This window comes from Nestor notabilis, unplaced genomic scaffold, assembly GCF_000696875.1.
Source record: "Nestor notabilis isolate BGI_N333 unplaced genomic scaffold, ASM69687v1 scaffold9476, whole genome shotgun sequence".
Lineage (NCBI taxonomy): Eukaryota > Metazoa > Chordata > Aves > Psittaciformes > Psittacidae > Nestor > Nestor notabilis.
The window spans coordinates 67,648-86,140 of NW_009931455.1; the positions used below are offsets into that span (position 1 = coordinate 67,648).

General features: G+C 37.5%; 1 protein-coding gene across 1 annotated transcript; it reads right to left on the reverse strand.

Annotated features, from left to right (window-relative positions):
* Positions 1 to 11,038: 11,038 nt before the first annotated feature.
* Positions 11,039 to 18,096, reverse strand: RAD51AP1 (RAD51 associated protein 1). The gene is made up of 8 exons (XM_010015911.1): positions 18,027 to 18,096; positions 16,500 to 16,641; positions 15,545 to 15,651; positions 15,068 to 15,145; positions 14,265 to 14,422; positions 13,011 to 13,161; positions 11,995 to 12,141; positions 11,039 to 11,166 (listed from the first exon to the last, which is right to left on the reverse strand). The coding sequence occupies exons 1-8, from the start codon at positions 18,094 to 18,096 to the stop codon at positions 11,039 to 11,041; spliced, it is 981 nt and encodes a 326-aa protein (XP_010014213.1).
* Between the last annotated feature and the right edge of the window lie 397 nt (positions 18,097 to 18,493).

Below are 18,493 nucleotides of genomic sequence, written 5' to 3' on the forward strand. Positions count from 1 at the left end.
AAAAGCAGCTCTATATGCAATCATCTGAAAATGTGAAATCTTCTATGACTCTTAAACTAAGAGAAATCGAGTCCCAGTCAACTAAACAGATGGCACAGTTTTTCTGGGCAACTCCAGCATGGCTGCCAGACACGGCAAATGTAATCTGAATGAGTGGATAAGTTCAGGAAAAAACTTCAGCTCTGCAGATGAATTAATTATTATCAGAAAACAGAACCCAGATTAAGAAAAAGAAACCCCAAACAACACAAAACCAAACAATAAAACCCAAACAAGAACAAGAAAAAAAAACAAACAACATAATAACAACAAACACAAAGAGAAGTCTGTGACTTTCCAGCAGTTTGAATTAGGCTGATGAAAGAAATTGCTTCTCTTTCCAAGCCTTACTTCACTTACACCCTTAGTCATCACAATTGGAATTACATGGCTCCTACTAAAAAATAAAGACAGCTAATTCCATATATTTATGATTAGGAATATAACCAGAACTAATGATCAGGTGGAAGTACATAAAGTCAGAATGCAAATTCCAGGCACATTCCTCCAACTACATTTTGCTTTTGATTTGCTCTGAGTGACTCCCTTTGGGTGTTTTGAATGGTTCTGCCTTCCTGAAAGGGCTGTATGTAAAGCCCAGGAACCTTATTTGTGGAGGTTGGACTGCCTACTTCTGCCTACTTTTAGCTACTGCAAGATATCTACACTTAGCTGCACAGGTTCTAGTGGCCAAAAGCCAATTTTCAGAAATGCTTTAGGCAGTTAGGAATGCCAGAAACGCAAGTGCATGCTTAGTGCAGTGGTTCACTGCTGTTCACTGCATCCTGTTCTCATCTGGTGCCTTATTTAGGAGACCGTGTCCACCTCCTTCCCCAGACCTGCAGCAGCACTGAGCTTCTGTAGAGGCACAGGACTATGGCTGCATCCAGAGATATGAAGGTGCTGTAGCATGAAGAGGAAGGGACAACAGGCATGAGAAGGGTTGAAACTGCTTCATATACTAGCAGCACTCCCATCCCACTGCAGCCTCCCCGGGGTGTTGACAGCTCCTGGCAGCAGTGTGCTTGGCAAAGAAACCATGTTAGCAAGCCTGGCAGACCTCCTTGCTTCACCTCTGCTATTGATTCTGGCAACCACTGGCCTAGTGAGCTATTTCTCAGTGCCTAGAGACCATAGGAAACCCCTGGGATTTGCCTGCAGTCTGCATTTCACGTGCTGTCACTGAACTGAGCAGTCAGCTGTGACTGGAATAACATGTGGTTAAGGTAACACCTCTGTGGGGGACACCAGTTAAATAGCAGCCTGAGGCACTGATTCAGTAAGATACTCCACCACGCAGTTCATTTGCAGTATGCAAGCGGTTCTATGTACTTCAAAGGTGAGTGCTTACAGTATTTGCTAGATCCAGGTACTTAACACGTTCTCAGTATGCATGCTGAATTTTAATACATTCATCTTAATGTATTGAAGATAGATCTACCAAAAACTCCATACCTGGCACATGTGTATTGCTACTGTTCTTTTAAATAAGAGATTCTAAGTATATATTTTGCATCACTTCCTCCTTAGAGAGGTGGAATGTGTTAGAAATCATGCCCCAGTGGCATTTCAGGAGAAATAGGTATTTATTAAAGGAGCTTTCCTACCATTTAGGGAAAATATTTTAATAATACTCTCTTCATGGGCATTAAAAATACACAGAATATTAGGGAGAGTTAAAAGGAGAACTACTTCCTTAACCATTGCAAATTATTGTACAAAGAATAATTGGGTTTGAAATAGCTGATCTCAAGCAATGCCTTCCAACCTAAACAGTTCTGTGGGTGTAATAGTGCAGTATCACTGCTTACCATACATATTAAGGTTGTGCTGACCTTTCTTTTTACTGGTGTTACTGCAGTCTTGTCTCACACTTTGGACAGTAACACTCATTTTCTTGCCCTGTGTCAGAGGTACCCCCTGCATGTTCATCTACAGAGTGTAAAATAATAATGTCATAACCAGAACAGTAATACATTATATCACATGCTAACAAAACACAAATTTGCTCATAAATCCTTTCTCTCTTACAGGAAGAAGCTCAGAAAGCATAAAGAGGCTACAGAGGAGCTACTGCAGTATGTGCTGGGCAACATTTCTCAGGAATGATACAGATCAAAATTTAGTTAGGCACAATTCCCGCTTAGGAACAGGCTGGCTGTGATGTGTGGAGGACAGAATGCTTCACATCAATACATACGTCCTCACTCTTGCAGGAGCAGCTGGAAGAATCTGCCTCAAAATTTCTTTGGCAAGAAAGATGAATTAAAGCAAATGAAAAACGGGAAGCAGGAGCTGATCGCAGTGGAGACACGTTCACTCATGTTCCAAAGTGTACACAGTTCAGCAGAGAATATACACTCTTGTCACTATAACAATCTCACTGGGGCTAACAAAGATAGAGTGCACAAAGGTGATGACTGAGGAGAACCACACTTTCCATACATAACTGCATAAATTAGAGGTGGAAAACATATCCCATACAGACCATGTTTTTCTTTAAATGCTGTTTTCAAAACTATTCAGTGCTATATCTTGCTGATTTAAATGTTCTCAGGAACTTTGGCAGCTCTCCACTTCACATTGGCGGTTCTTTTGCAGGTAGCCTAAATTCAGCCAGCTCTTTGTAAATATATGTCATCTGCCTTTGCTTTATGAGCACACTTCAGCCTTTCTAGAAAAGGCTTTGGGCCATTGTGTCTGCCCAGCGCTGACTGCAGGAATCTGTCAGAAGGACTGATGGAGCGGGTTGGAGGGGAGCCAGACAAGGCACAAGAGCATTAAGACCCGTCCATGTGGCAGGAAAATGAGCTCGGAAGTGTTCACTTTGGGATCTTCTGCTTAAGTGCAGCAGCTGGCCTGCTTCTCTAAAGCCTGCAGGCTGGCAGTGGCTTCATACTTACTTCTGCACAGTAAGATGAACACAGCCAAAGAGAACATCTTTTACATGGGAATTGGTTTCCATCTAAAACCACTACAGAACTACTATAGTAAGATCGTGTCCTCTTGCCATAACCTGATTAAACAAAGACGTATTTAATGCTCAGCCAAACTCTTCTACATTGAAGACAACATGTCTGAGCCAGCCCTAAAAGGCAACTCTCATTATCTTGGTTCCCCCCAGTGCCAGGAGAAATTATCCACCTTGTTAAAAAAAAAAAAAGGACCAAGTGCAAAAGATCCCAGATAAAATTAAGCCTCTATTTGCCAAGCAGTGAACCTACAATAATGCCTTGCTTCTAGTTCTTCCTACAGTATCCATCAACATAGGTTGACTCGGAATTGCTCCATTCAGTGAATTCTGCTGGGCAATAATTATTGATTTAAAAAAAACCCAACTTACAATCTTTGTTATTACTGAGTGTTATCCTCAAAATACCTGACTAAAAGCTTTTTGACAGTAAGACTGATCACAACCTCAGATGGCTTTGAAGCAAACTTCAAAGCTCTGGACCTGGTGGCCTAAATCATGTTCCTATTGTTAAGAGTGAATTTCCCAAATTGAGTTGGCTGATACTCAATGTCATATTCTGCAAGGATAAAATGTAGGTAATTGGCAGATATCCCCCAGACACCACTTCTTTTCCTACTGCGACATGTTATCACAGTTAAAATGCCAAACACAGAAGAAACGATATCCAACATTGCTATTGTCTGCTTTCCCCACCATTATTTAATTAAATAAAACACATTTTAAAAAGCTCTTTCATACACCAAACTAATATTTAGACTTAACAACAGCAGTCTGGATAAGTCCAGACTGAGAACAAGGAGATATTCAAGATTTATCTTCTCGCCTACTGAAACAGACTACAGAAGACAGAGAACAGCACCATAGTTTCATGAGCATTTTAAACCAGCACTGTTGCTAAAAGGGGGCTGGGGAGGCGGAAGGAGAAGTCTGCTTCTCCCTTTGCTATTTATTCTTAATCCTCAGGTGTCCCCTTCCTCATGCCAGCACAAATGTTCATGAAATCCTGCAATAAATTGGATCAAAAAATAACTCAGGTTAAAATTAAACCAGCAAAGAAAACTCAGCTTAGTTTTAACCTGCATCAGTCCCCTTCCACTTCACCCTACAGTGGCAGAAATGATCCCTGTTGTTAAGGACAAGTGATCAGGGTCAGGCAGGTATACTGCCATGCCTTGCCATGCCGATGGAATCACCCTGTTGGTAGCATCTCTGCTGTGCTTTGACACTGCCATTACTGTCTGACATTTAAAATGGAGAGCAGAAATATCTCAGCAAGCTGTGGCCTCTTTTGCTGTCATTTTTAAAAGTAGAATAATTAATATTTTCAATTTGTAAGAGCTCACAGCCTCAAAGACAGCGGTATCAGATGAGAAAGACAGAAGGGAGAAAGAGATACTTTCTTGTAGCTTATGAATAATTCTTAGCCATAAATTCTGTGTCAACCAAAAAACTTGGACCACTCTATCCCTTTAAAATGGACTTATATTAAATATTGAAGTGCTATCATTCTTGTCATTATGTTTAGAGGAAAGTAAAGGTATGTGTCCCTTCTCTGTAGAGTTGTGAAACATTAGCTGAGACAGTGTTAACAATCTTCATTCTTACTTGATTTTGAAATTACTGTACAGCATGTTATATATAGCAGGAACTTATTTGGCTTCTTGTTTCTTATGTTTTGTTCCTTTCATATTCCATATGTGTAGCTATTCAATAGGAAGGTCCACACAAACATCAATATTTCCAACAGTCAGCTCTTTGGATCAATGATTTTCCCTGGCAGCACCAAAATATTAGATCGAAATCTACGCTGAAACATTGATGATAAAAGAATAATTGTCAACACTCAAGCATAGATTATTTCTGTTTATGAGAATCAGTATCATCAGAATTTGAATAATTAATCAGGACTTGACTAATCCAGCAAAAGTGAAAATCACAAGTAGCACCCAACAGAAATTACAGTATCATGAAATCAGCTATGAATTTTTAATGACTTACTATTGAGCCTGAATTGACAACATCAGAAATACTGTGATTACTTGAGTTCATGTAAGAGCAAGGCAGTTATTCTACAGTCTGAGCATTTTAAACACCTGTGAAACTACTGACGTACAGAAGTCATCCCTTATGTAAAATCTGATTGGAACAAACGTAATACAAAGATAGTACTTTGAATTTTTTCTTGTTCTGTTGGTACCGCCACAAATCTCTCAGTGACTGATTCTCTCACTTTCACTGATATTTAAAAGGAAAAAAAAGACTACTTTCCACACATTGCATATGGATCATGACTCTGCTCATGGTCCTCCAGCAAAACACAATCTTTCTAATCCCCTTTATAATAATCCCAGATGTGTAACATGTGGCACAACATGGTTCGTTACTAGCATAGGTTAAAATATATAAATTACAGGATAAAGCAACAACTTTATTTTTCTATTATTTCTACAACCTAGAGTTATAAAAATATAGCAATTTTGGAAGAGAGAATTATTTGAGAATCTTGCATTATTACTATCAATGTTTTCACCCAGGGAAACCATAGTTAGCAGTTGCCCTAGCCAATAGAGCTCTGGGTCTCCTTCAGCCATGAAGTCATTAACAGATCTTTGAAATCTTTGTCCAGTCTTTGGGCAACAAGGGTAGAAGGTGGTCAAACATATGTCAGCTGTCAGAGAGGAAGCTGGGAGGTGCAATGTACTGAAGAACACAAGGTGCCAGGCTGCAAAGATGCCTGCTATTGTCTTGTGAACATCCTACACAAGCAAAACCAGGAAAGAAGCGCCTTTTTGAGATAGCAATCAAATGCATAACGGGAAAGCAGCAAGCCAAGATAAAATATGGTCTATCCCGCCACCACAGGGGCCTTGGTCTTCTCCAACTCCTTAGAGGAAGGTTTGTCTTAAGGCACAAGAACACAGACTGCCCTGCACTGCTTCAAGTACAAGTGCATAATTGCAACTGGCCTTTGTGAGAGGAGCACAGAGAATGGAGGATTTGAATGACTACATACCACCTGGATCTGGGCAATAACTGCCAACTGCTATCGAATTTCAATTCAGGGAAGCACTATGACATTCTAAATTTACTGGTAACTTAACTCCATGCCTCCAACTTCTGAGCTCTGTGCAGTTCTCTTATTCTTGGTTGTGCTGTATGTATCCCTTTTCCCAACGTAGCTCTACTGGGGAAGACAACAGATCTGTTTTCTGACTTGTAGGTAAGTTTGTTCCTGTGAAATGGTGACAAAGAAACTGAACCAGTTGGTCCACACTGACAAACTATATCCAAATTATTTTTACCCAAATAGGGGTTGATTTGCTATGCTCGAGAAAAATTACAGCAAACATCTGGAAAAGAACTACATCTTATAGATTATAACTGAATGAAATAATGCAGGAAATACATTTTCATAGATGAAGTGAGTAATAATGTTAGTAGGTATTAGAGTAAAACTGTGTTGTTGATATACTTTGACTAAAGGTAAGATGTTAGTACTTATTAAATTTCTATTTCTGTTTTTCTATTCTAGGTATTTTGGATTCAAAAGAAATAGCTGAAAATAGTTAGAATACCTTCTGGTTATTTTTTTCCTGTTTGGCAGATCATACTATGCATTCAAGCTGCAAGATACGTTAGGACTGTAGTATTTTATTGACTCTTATTTGCATGTTTTATAAAACACTTGTGTTCAAAGAATCATAGACATCAAATATGGAAAAGATTTATAAGTTAACCCTCATGTCAGTATGTATTTGTTTTCTGTAGTAATTAGAGTACAATCTCACTTTACTAATCAAAAGACAATCAAATGCAAGGCTGTTAACAGCTGAGAAGTTACTGATGCAAGTATGGTATAGATATCTGAATACCTTCATTCTTATTTTGTCTTCTGACAAATATCACATACATTCAAAAAATCTACAGCAGACCTAAGGAACAGCAAAGTACACTGGCAACTATGACCTAACAGTCTCACTGTCCATTTTTATCTTTTTTTCCCTAATTTAATTCTAGTCCATTATTTCTATTTACATCCTTTGGTGCTCACATGTCGTCCAAGTCTCTGATATGTGTATACTTTGCAAGTACAAATGTTAACCATATAGCTCTACTGTATGGGAATAACTTTATGTACTGGCCTCTACTCTTGATTTCCAACATAGTTACAAGCTTCTGTTTATTTGCATTCTGAGAGATGTGCACCTGTCTTCCAATGGGGTTCACAAGGTATATCTAAAAGAATTACTTGATAACAACTCTTTAGAATCCTTCACTTTAATGAATCCTGCAAAATTAACAGAATGAAAGCAAGATTTACACAGATTTACTGGATGGAAGTAAAAAAATACGAAATACCCAAGTGAGATCTCTCATCTGTTCAGGGAGAGAAACAGAAAGATAATCTGTCATCTTTGTCTCTACTTCACATGATGGTCTATCTCTAAGCAGATAGACCATCTATCTTTCATGTTTGATCAGTTCTATTGTCTCATATATCAGATGATTTCTGTGTTCATGAGTCTTATAATTTTTAATGACATCATAAATATGTTTGTCTTGGCCCCAAGGACTGTAATTATGAAAAAGAATTTGGTGAGAGGAATTGAGGTGCCTGAGCATTAAACAGACAGAAACTTAAATATAGTAAGGAACATGCAGATTCTGTCTTTTACACACAGTGCAAATTAGACAAGCTTTAAGCCTTTTTGTGCTCTTATTCAGTCAAGATTAGGGAAAACTAATCTTTAACTTCTAAGAAATTTAAGTTACACTCAAAAGCAATTAAATTAAACAAAAAAAAAAAAAAAAAAAAAAAAAAAAAAAAAAAAAAAAAGAACAACAAAACCACCCCAACAACAAATGCAGAGGGAGAGGGGAGAGAGACACAAAAATCCCCCAAAAGATAAGAAAATGAAATTTCAGATTTTACATATCCCAAATGTATGGGAACAACGCATGCTTAAAGTCTTTATTTAAAATGTACACAAGCATTGTGAATATTTGGTGTGAAGACTGAAAGATTCAGCACAGCAGAAACAGCCTCAATTCAAATAAGATGTTGATTTCACAGGGTTGTTTTTTTGCTTCCTCTCAAGAGAACGATGCCAAACATGAGTGGAGACAGCCCAGTTCTTCCGAAGCATTTTAAAATGCAAAGAGTAGGTTTCTGCCCAGAGGAACACAGGAAACAGTAACATTGGTTTTCATCTTTGTGGTTTACACTGATACGTTACTAGACTGTTGAGTTAAAGAAAGTTGTGTTCTTTTAGTCAAGTGATCAAACATGGAAGACAGCTCACAATCATCTGCTTAGAGATACTGCATCTTGTAAATGTGACTTTTCTATGGACTATGAATGCAGACCACACATTGCAGCTCAAGCTTGGATAAGACTCAGCGAATGTAAATGAGGAAACTGGGTCCAAGAGCTTCGTTTTCATTCTCTTAAATGCAACAACAGGCCTTGCAGAAGGATCAGGACAGATTGGAGCACAGGGCAGTCATCAATGGTGTGAAATTTAACAAGAACAAATGCTGGATTCTGCATCTGGGATGGAGTAATGCTGGGCACAAGTAGAAACTGGAGAGGTGTTGCTGGAAAGCAGACCTGCAGAGAGGGACCTGGGGGTGCTGGTTGACCGTAGGGTCAAGAGCTGTGTTGTACTGAGAGACAATGCTGCCTCACCTCACATACTGTGCGCACTTCTGGGTCTGATGGTCTAAGAAGGATGTCAAGGTCCCTGAATGTGCCCAGAGGAGGGCAACAAAGCTGGTGGAAGGGCTGGGAGGCATGTCCTGTGAGGAGCAGCCAAAGGACACTTGGACTGTCTAGTTAGGAGAAAAGGAGGCTGAGGGAGGACCCCATTACTCTCTGCAGCTTCCTGAGGAGGGAAAGTGGTGAGGGAGATGCTGGACTTGGTGAGGGAGATGCTGGACTCTTCTCCCTGGTATTCAGTGACAGAACCCCTGGGAATGGTTCAAATTTTCACTCAGAAAAAAAAAGGTCAAGAAATACTGGGAAATCCTCATGAATGGGAAAACCACACAAACTTAAGGAAGGGCTTAAGGACAGGTGGTAGGCTGAAAATTATGTCATTTTTGAAAGATGCCAAGCTGGAAACCAGAGGAACACAAATCTCAGATGTATGTTTTGTGGAGAGAAGAAAAAGGACGAAAGGAGAGTGGGGGAAAAATACAGTTACTAAAACTTCCAGCTGTAGAAATATTTTCCTGAAGCACCATGCTGAGAAAATACATAGATTTCCCTGTAGCAAGAAGATGTGCAACCATACGAAATCTACATTTATCCCTGAAAAAAACATAAAAGCAAAACAATTCATTACAGTTTAATTTCAATAGAAAGAGACCTAATGCAGTGAGGGAGCTGGTTCTTTGCATGACGACTCACTGTGGAAAGCAAAGGACTGAAACATGAATGGGTCCATGGATAGGGTGCTGCAAAAAACCACCTGGGCCTGAGGCTCCCATTCTGCAGCAGCCGTTTATCCACTGCACACCACAGAAAAGGGCTGTGCTTGTAAGCACAAAGAATGGGAATGAAGGAGAGGAATAATGTAACAGACGTACAACATGCTAGTCACAAGCATTGTTTTTGGATACCCACCTTTCCTCCTATGGGTACTCCTGCATCACCCTTGTTTGGAAGCAGTTTCAAGCTCTTCTGATGGCAACGAGCTGCAAATTTCTGGTCTACCAATGTGTCATTTTCGCAAGCCAAGATGGCTCATGACGAAGTCAGACGAGCACTAGAGACACCAGAGGTGTGCCTTCCTCCTTAACTCATTTAGCCCAGCGCACGGGATCACACTTCACTCTGGGCTATGTGATTCCATGCCAGGAATCCAAAATGTGGATGATGTATGTCAAAATGCCTACTTTTCTTTTTCTCTGAGAAACAGATTATCATCCACTGATTTCTTCTCATTCCTTCTATAAGGCAATTTGCACATTGTTTTTAATAAATTTAATAAATATGCATGCACTTTAATAATGTAAATATTATACTGTTAAAAAGTAATTTGTCATACCGTAATTTTCCTTTAGGCAACACCATGCTTTTGTCTGTGTAATTACTCTGAATAGAGCTATATATTCCTTTGTTAATGCAATTCACTGAGTCATGACCAGATCCCTTTAGCAACACAGGGGGAAATGCATCTGTTGTGTCATCTGACACAATCATTATGCTTAGATGGGAAATAATTTACACTGTGAACTAATGAGTTTGAAAGCTCAGTTTCACTACTCAGTAACTATCACTTCAAAGCTTTACAAAATCTGAACTATGCACAGTCTCATGGTCTTCAATAAAAACCAAGGAGCTCAAAGCAAAAGCCTCGCTGTCCGTGCCTGACTAATGCTGTTGAGTTCCAGTAAGAGTATGCATAGGCAAAAATATCTGCCAGACTGCAGCAAAAATTTAGAAGTGATTTTCAAAATTAATGAATTCAATATGATTAATTTGGTTATATTAAGAATTTTATTAAAAAACACAACATTCTAAGAAAAACTCCATTTATATCTATAATACATTAAAAAATAATTAACATCCACATATAAGATATGCAAACATTAACAGATTTTGAGAGTGGTGACAAACTTCCCAAGAAGGGGGTGGAAAGTGGTAACTCTTCCAAGAAATATTTTTTAAACTGTGACTTTCACTGTGTTAAGATATCACATTCTATAACTGACATAGTGCTGTGTAGACTATTTTAATGCCAAGAGTTTAGCTATCAGAGAATTAAAATTACCACAAACCCATGCCTCAGAATATAATACATGAAAGAGCTGGTGACCCAGATGTCACCTTGATTAAATATTATTATTATTATACAGTAGCACTTAAGGATGCCTAGCATTTTGCAGAATAAAAAATCATAAGACACATACATAAATAGCAGTCCTCCAACATAGATGATGCCATGAAGCTTTCGCTTATTTATAAGCAAAACACTTTCCAAAGTCCTTTCTATCACATGCCACCTTGTCACTGACCACTTAACTGCTGGCAGCACTGGGATGCAGTGGTTTGACTCTTGCTAGTCTGGAGAGACCAAGTCTAAGACACTGAGTAGGTGACTTAAGAGGAACATGTTTCATAAAGTTATTACTGCTTCCTGATGCAGCTGAAAAACAAATAAAACAAGAAGCTTAAGAGATTTGGGAGGGGGAGATATTATATGACTGTTGTCTTTTAATAGTTGTCACAGTAGAACAAAAAAGTATTCTAAAGATACTGCAAAAAGGTCTGGGAATCAATCTATTTTGGAGCCAATGCAGCAGGTATGGTGTGTACAATTTTAACTAACCAGCAGCACACTGGAGCACCACTGGACAAGAAAATACTGTTTCCAGTGTACTGTGCATTTTCAGGTGCTCCACAGAGAATCTCACAACTGAACACAATTCCAAGTGGGACAAAAAAAAAAGACTTGAGAGAAAGGAGCCAAACAGAAAGAAACATGTACAGGAAAGAAGAGCAAGTATGAAGGAAAATCAAAGTAAGAGGCAGGAGTCATCAGGAGCATGCTCAAACACCTTAAGAAAATAAAGCATTTGCTTTGGTACAGCAGTTAAAACACTCCAACGTTTTTGTAGTAGTATTTGTTTAGAACAGGTAAGAATGCAGCACATACCAGAGATAAAGAAAGCTCTTACTAAGAGAGAAATGGCCACAAAACAATCCTTGATTAAGATTTGATACACACTCTGGATAACATTTAATTAACCTCCCCACATAAAGGAGTTAAGAATAATGCTGTAAGAGGAAAAAGCAGCACGGAGATAGCCTTTTTTTTTTTCTTTTCTTTTAAATCTAAGGTCAAAAGAATAACTTTCATTGTAAGAGGTCAGTCATTTTTCTGAAATACTGTTTGTTTGCTTGCTTTTAGAAGAGATTGCTAAAAACTTGAGTCAACTAATCTATCTGTTTATAATTACAATCTTTAAGGTACCTGGTGGTATCCATTTAGGCTTCTTATCTGTTACAGGACTTGATGTATGTAGAGGCCTTCCAACTGGGCCTGAAGAACTGGACATGATCTTTTGTGTTGGCTCAGATTTTTGTTCTGTTTTCCCAAAGGGAGAAACTACAGGTGATACTTAGTTGGAAATAAAAAAAAAAACAATCTGAGAACAATACTCTTTAGCAGAGAAATCATCACACTGCATAAGACGATTGATCATTGCGCAGCACAAGCTCTCTGTATTGAGTGAAATAACGTTACTAGATTGTCACATCTTTATCAGTATATATTTATAAAGTCAGTCCTGTTATACTCTAGAATTTCAAACCTGGTTTAAAAATAAGCAGTATAACAACTTCTTCTTGAAGACCTGCCAAATACTGGATTTCTAAGAGGGAAAGTTCTTCTGCCCAAACCATTCCCTTTACAAGTAATTTTAAACTAAATTACATGTTTTAAATTTAGCCCTGAAACTAAAACACTTTACCAAGTCAGACACAAAATTAACACCATGATAAGTATTTTCTTAAGCTATTTAATATAAATTGCATTAGTGACACAGTGAACAATTAACTTTGAAGGGCATGACTATCTACTGGTTTTCACCAAGTGGATAGTAGAACGAGCTTTGTTAGCTATCCTGGAATTAAAAATTCATAAATGCAACTGCAAGAGAAGGATCTGAGATTATAATTGAAAAAAATAATAATCTTCAGATCACTCATTACTTAACCTTTTCTTAAAAGCTAGATATAGTTACATAAATAGAAATGAACTGCCTATTCTCTTTTGTCTGCTTTTCTTTGTAAGAAGTGTTAGTTTACTATAGTGTTTTCTTTCAGGATTTTTTTCTACTCTCTTCCTTTTACTCTGCATATAGTCCTTCATTTTCATCATAACCCTGCACAGTCAGTCTGTCAGCCAAAGCTACCTATTCCTTCAGTGAAAATAAAAGGGACGCTCACTATAAAAAAGGCTATTTCAAATTCATCGCACAAACTTACCTGTAGTATTAATCTTGGATTTGGGAGTTTTCTTCTCTCTTTCAGCTGGCATCTTTTGTCTGGTTTTCTTTTTATTTCCTTTGGCTTTCTTTTTTTCCATTGCAAAGTCTTCATCATCACCTTCACTATAATCTGAATCTTCTTCTGACTCCTCCTCACCTACAAGGAAAAGGGATGTCATCTCTTTACATGAAATACGATCTACTATTACTCCAGGGCCTTCTAATCATACTCTGGACATAAAACCCAGAGTACCTTAGAGATACAGTAAACCAAATTTGCACATATTTATATGCTGAACTGAGAAAGAAATAGCCTCCATAAACCACCATGTATTTACAGAATTCTTGCTCTGTACTTTAATAATGGAACATCCTGTTATAAACTGCATACAATAACGATTTAACAGCAGAATTACCAATATTCCATGTGTGCAGGATGAAAATGTTAAAATTATTTGGCAGGGCTTCTGATTTTTGCATATTCTTAGTCATGACTAAAGTGGAAAAACACTATGTCTAATTTCAGCTGCAAGAAAGATTTTATAGATTCATTATTTAAAAAAAATACATTAGCAAATCTTAAAAATACTTTTCTATCAACAGGAGTATCTGGATGATTTCCCTGATCTTTTATTTCACTGGCAATTCTGGAAATACACTGCAATAAACCTTGCAGTAAGGACTAAAAGAATGGATAGACACACTAAACATTGGGGAATGAGAGGTGACTATCGTACTCTGCAGGCATTCAATACTAGGCTGCTACCAGAAGCAGAGCATGATGCTACCCTGAACTCCAGTCAGATGCAGCATTGTCTTCCAAGAGCTGAGAACTGAAGCAAGGAAAGAAGTTTAAACAAAGCAAATACTAGGAGCACTAACACCAGATACTACTCCAGAATTACCGTTCTGATGCAAACCCCAGACAAGAACAGGAAAAATCAACAGAGGCTCTTTAAAGAGATGAAACCTTCCTGGACAAAGATGACAGAAGAAATTTGTTCTGACATACTTCAGTAAATGCAGAGACATAGTGTAACTTATGCCAGTTTGGCGAATGTGTATGAACAAGCTCCAACGTTTAGATTTAATGCCAAAGTGCAATTAAGATGACACTGGTATGAAAAGACAATGCTTCAGTTAGGGGTCAAGGGGGAAGATACAAGAGAAGCAGCATGCACTTCACTGAAAATATTAACTACATTTAAGGCACCATGTTTAAAACACATCTAAGGGTTTTTATAGAGGAGACCTTACTGGGTACACACTCTGGCTCAGAGTCAGTAGAGTGCTCTCTGTCATCACTGTCAACGGCCAATAACTTCTTTGGATGTGCAGGAACTTCAGATGTTGCTGTCCTGTGCATACCATCAGCCCTAGGTACATCATCATCCATAACTTGACTGGGGCCTAGAAAGCAGAATTCAGTCTAATTAATTCAAAATCACAGTAAAACTATTATTCTTCTCAAAAAGAAGCAGGTATTTATAGAAATTTATTCTTGTGATTTTGAAGAATGCTATATGGAAGTGTATCATTGGCACTTGTTTTCACGTGATTTTCATTTTACTCTCTTAACTGACCAAACTGTAAATTCTGGTTGTGAAAGTTATCTGTAATCCAGCTAACAAAACGACAGGAGACCAAAAATAAACTGGAAAAATTAAAAAAGTTTCCAATGGCACAGCAAATGTTCTGGTTATGTTTAGCTGATGCTTAGCTCATATGGACCCATTCAGGAGTTGAGGGCAAGTGCAGCTCCTTGAAGTGAATAAACTCAGCACCTAAAGCTATCAAACGTCTGTTTCTTTTTCCAGCAAACTTTTAGTGATCTGTAACAATCTCATTCAGCAATCCACAGGTTTTCCCATTTTAAGATTAGGACCAAATTTTTAAAGAAAAAGTTGCTGCAGCCTTCAGTCTATATTTAAGATAAAGACTCTTTTTTTCCATATAGGTGAAAACCAGAAACCAATGGAAACAAGAAGAGATTAAAATACTTAAATATATCTTGAAATTTTGCATCTAAAAAGACAGAGTATGAGAACAGCTTACCTAAAAGTTCACTGTCTACACTGCAGTTGGAAAAAAGGGGTCTCCTTTGTACATTTTCTGATTCAAAATCCTTACCTGCTTTAGGATCCAGAAAACAAACAAAAAAGAATATAAAACATAAATACACAAAAAACATTGTAAAAGGTTAAGATACTACGAAATAAAATAGGTAACATTTCTGTCTCTAATCAAACTGTATGTTTGGAAGATCTTACAGAAAAGTTATTTTTCACACCAAAAAAAAACCATCCAACCAACCAAAACCAAACAAACCCATACTAAAAAAAACCCAAGCCAACTAACCCAAACAAAAAACCAAACCCCAAAACGTAAGAAGAGAGACTACCTAGAAATTCTTATTTCCTAAACATGTTATCTTGAAATAAAACATGACTTTCAACCTACTTCACTGTACAAAAAATTGTCATGTTGAAATTTACTATACATAAATAGTGTTGCATTGAACTGTAAAATAACCTTGTTCTGAATTTTGCACCTCAGGGATATTTGCAGACTTTTCCTTGACGGATAAGGCTAAGGCAACTTCCAAATCTCTTTGATAAAGTTTGTCATCCAAAGATATCCTGCAACAAAAAAACAAACCCCTAAACATGCTAAGTAAGAAAACAATGGCATGACTGTTATAGATCTATTTCTGATTCACTGAACTTTGTAAAATTCAAATACTTGCAAAGATACTAATATTTCAATATGTACAACATATTATGAATATTACTTCCTTAAATGATTTAGACAAAGTATACTCTAATATTTAAAGCACACTATACATAAAGGTATTATGATTGCAAAACATTGTATATGTATATGTATGTGTGTGTGTGTATATATATATATATATAAAAACTAATAACTGGTATTATCAGAGAAACACTTATGTTTGCTTGAAATACCACACCGAATGCAATATTTATATACAACTTTACTACCAAAATAATCAGATTTCTGTCATTGACAATGACTTTCTATTTTGTATCAAGCTTTAAATATGTTCTCTTTTAAAGAGTCAGTTTTTAAGTGTCTTTATATTTCTCAGTTTTAGGAGTCCTTAAGGAGCTCAGAAACATTACATGCACTGTAGAGATACCTAAACAAGATCAAGACATGCAAACCTGTTTCTGCCCCTAAGCAGGCTGCTTGCTGGAGCTTTTTAGAGCCATAACAAAACAGACACAGCTCACTAATGAACTTGGGCAACTTTTCCCAACTCTGTGCATAATTACATTATCCCTGATTTGCAACTATACCGATAAAGCTGAAAATCATTATTATGCTAATAATATGCTATTGTGTGTTTTCAGCTGCTTAAAACTCGGGGAGGGGGGGCTGGGAGGGGAATGGGATGCGACATGACACCAAACTATTACTGAAATCCACCTTTACACAGAGTTGACCACATTTCAATGTTTCTCACCTTTTATTAGGTGTCTGCTTTGGTGGTGGAGTCAGTTCTTTCTGTGGTTTTTTCTGCTTCTCTTTTTTCTCCTTCTTTGGTTCCTTGAGCTGTGTTCTGGATTTTTTGCTTGAAGGTGCAGCTACACATGCAAAGTCTTCATCTGTTTGGCAAACAGCAACAAGCTTTAATGAGTCTTCTTATATTCTTCTGTATGGCCAGAAGTCGTTCGAGTTAATTTCATCATAGACCGAAAATATACTAAAGGTAACCTTTTTGAAATTAATTCTATTTTTAAAGGATACAAGTGTAACTGTAGGATTTTTACTTAAATTGTTAAATTTTAAATGAAAATTTAACAAGACCTCTTTTGCACATGCTTGTATTCAAGAGGTAATGATTTCAGTTTTTACTACCTATAAGGCAATAAAGCTTAAATGCCCAACATGTTACCAGATTGTCAGTAACTAGAAGTTCACCTTTTGATATGCAGAACAGGTATCAATTATATTAGTTACCACTGACATTAAACAGTTTTGAGCTCTCAGTGTTTTAGGAATTGTTCCCCTTTATGATTCCCATTGTTAAAAAAGAATTGCTCCCCTTTTTCTACCATTTTCATATTTCCTCTTACCAAATACTATGCATTTCTCCAATTCTAATGAAAATTAGAAGGCAGAAAAACATATCACAGTGCAAAATATCAGAAAAAAATAATAATCTTCAGTATTGTCTAAATGATGGTGAACCTTAGATTAAATCACTGATGTTTCTGACAATTTACACTTTTCTTGAACATTACAAGTGATCGCTTATTAACTAAGCCATGCACCAAATACAAACTAAGAACCCACATTAATCCATATGATTCACACGAGATCTTGAACTTTCCTTTTGCCCTCCCCTTCTCACCAATTCAAACTGTTCCCTGGATTCTGCAAAAAGGATGAAAAAAACAAACCACCACCACCACCAAAAAAAACCCAAGCCCAAACCAATCATGAAGACAAACAAATTCTGTGGGGAAAAAAGTGTAATACCTATTAGGTATTACATTAGAAGGTATTACATTTACTATTAGGACAATGTTTAAAATGAATAACCTGCAATTTCTTTTTCTTACCAGTGTAACTCAAAATGTGACTGCCATGTCCTGACCCAAAACCCATCAAGACAGAGACCTGCATCTTAGATCTACATACAGATGATTCATATCTCCTTTATATATTAATTTAAATCCCTTTGAACTGGTAATCAGGCCATGGAGCAACCAATTACCACTGTAAACTGGGTCAGGAAGAGAAACAGATTTTCCTGCAACAAAACACAGTGTATTCACCAGGTTCCTGACATACTGTTGTTATACTCCGGCTTACAGTCAGTATATTCTTGTTGAATTAGGGTATTTATTAGCGTGCCCAGATTACTTCAAGTGAAAACAGTAACAGCCTTCTCAATGAACAAATTCATTAAAGACACTCTGATTATATTTTGGGTGGTTACTTTAATGTTTGGCATTTTTGTTATGTACAAGAACACACTACTTACCGTCATCTTCCAAATCCCCAAACTGAGAAAAATCAACAATTTTCTTGTTCCTGTGGCAAAAAAAACCCATACGCTTTTAAACCTTTCAGATTGAGCATCCTGGCTTGCTAACACTTGATTTTTGGGTAATCACGTTTTACAAGAAAAAAGCAACACATGTTCACATGGATGTATAACGAACCAGTGCTAGCGTATATAATATGGTTATTGGGAACAGCTTCTAGATTTTTAACAAATCTTAAAATAACGGCGCTTTTCGTTCTTCTTGTGGGAGCAGTGCATTCTCCTCCCGTCCACACCATCTCAGAGCTGCTACTGTGCAGCGGAAATTACTTATCTCCCGGGTCTCCTAGAAGTCTAAGCATTTGAAATATGTTTTCCGCGCACCTTCCAGGTCGTTTCCCGTGTAGCACTGCCGTCGCTGCAACGAGGCGCTATCCTTCCCAGCGGGAGGCACAGGCGGCGCT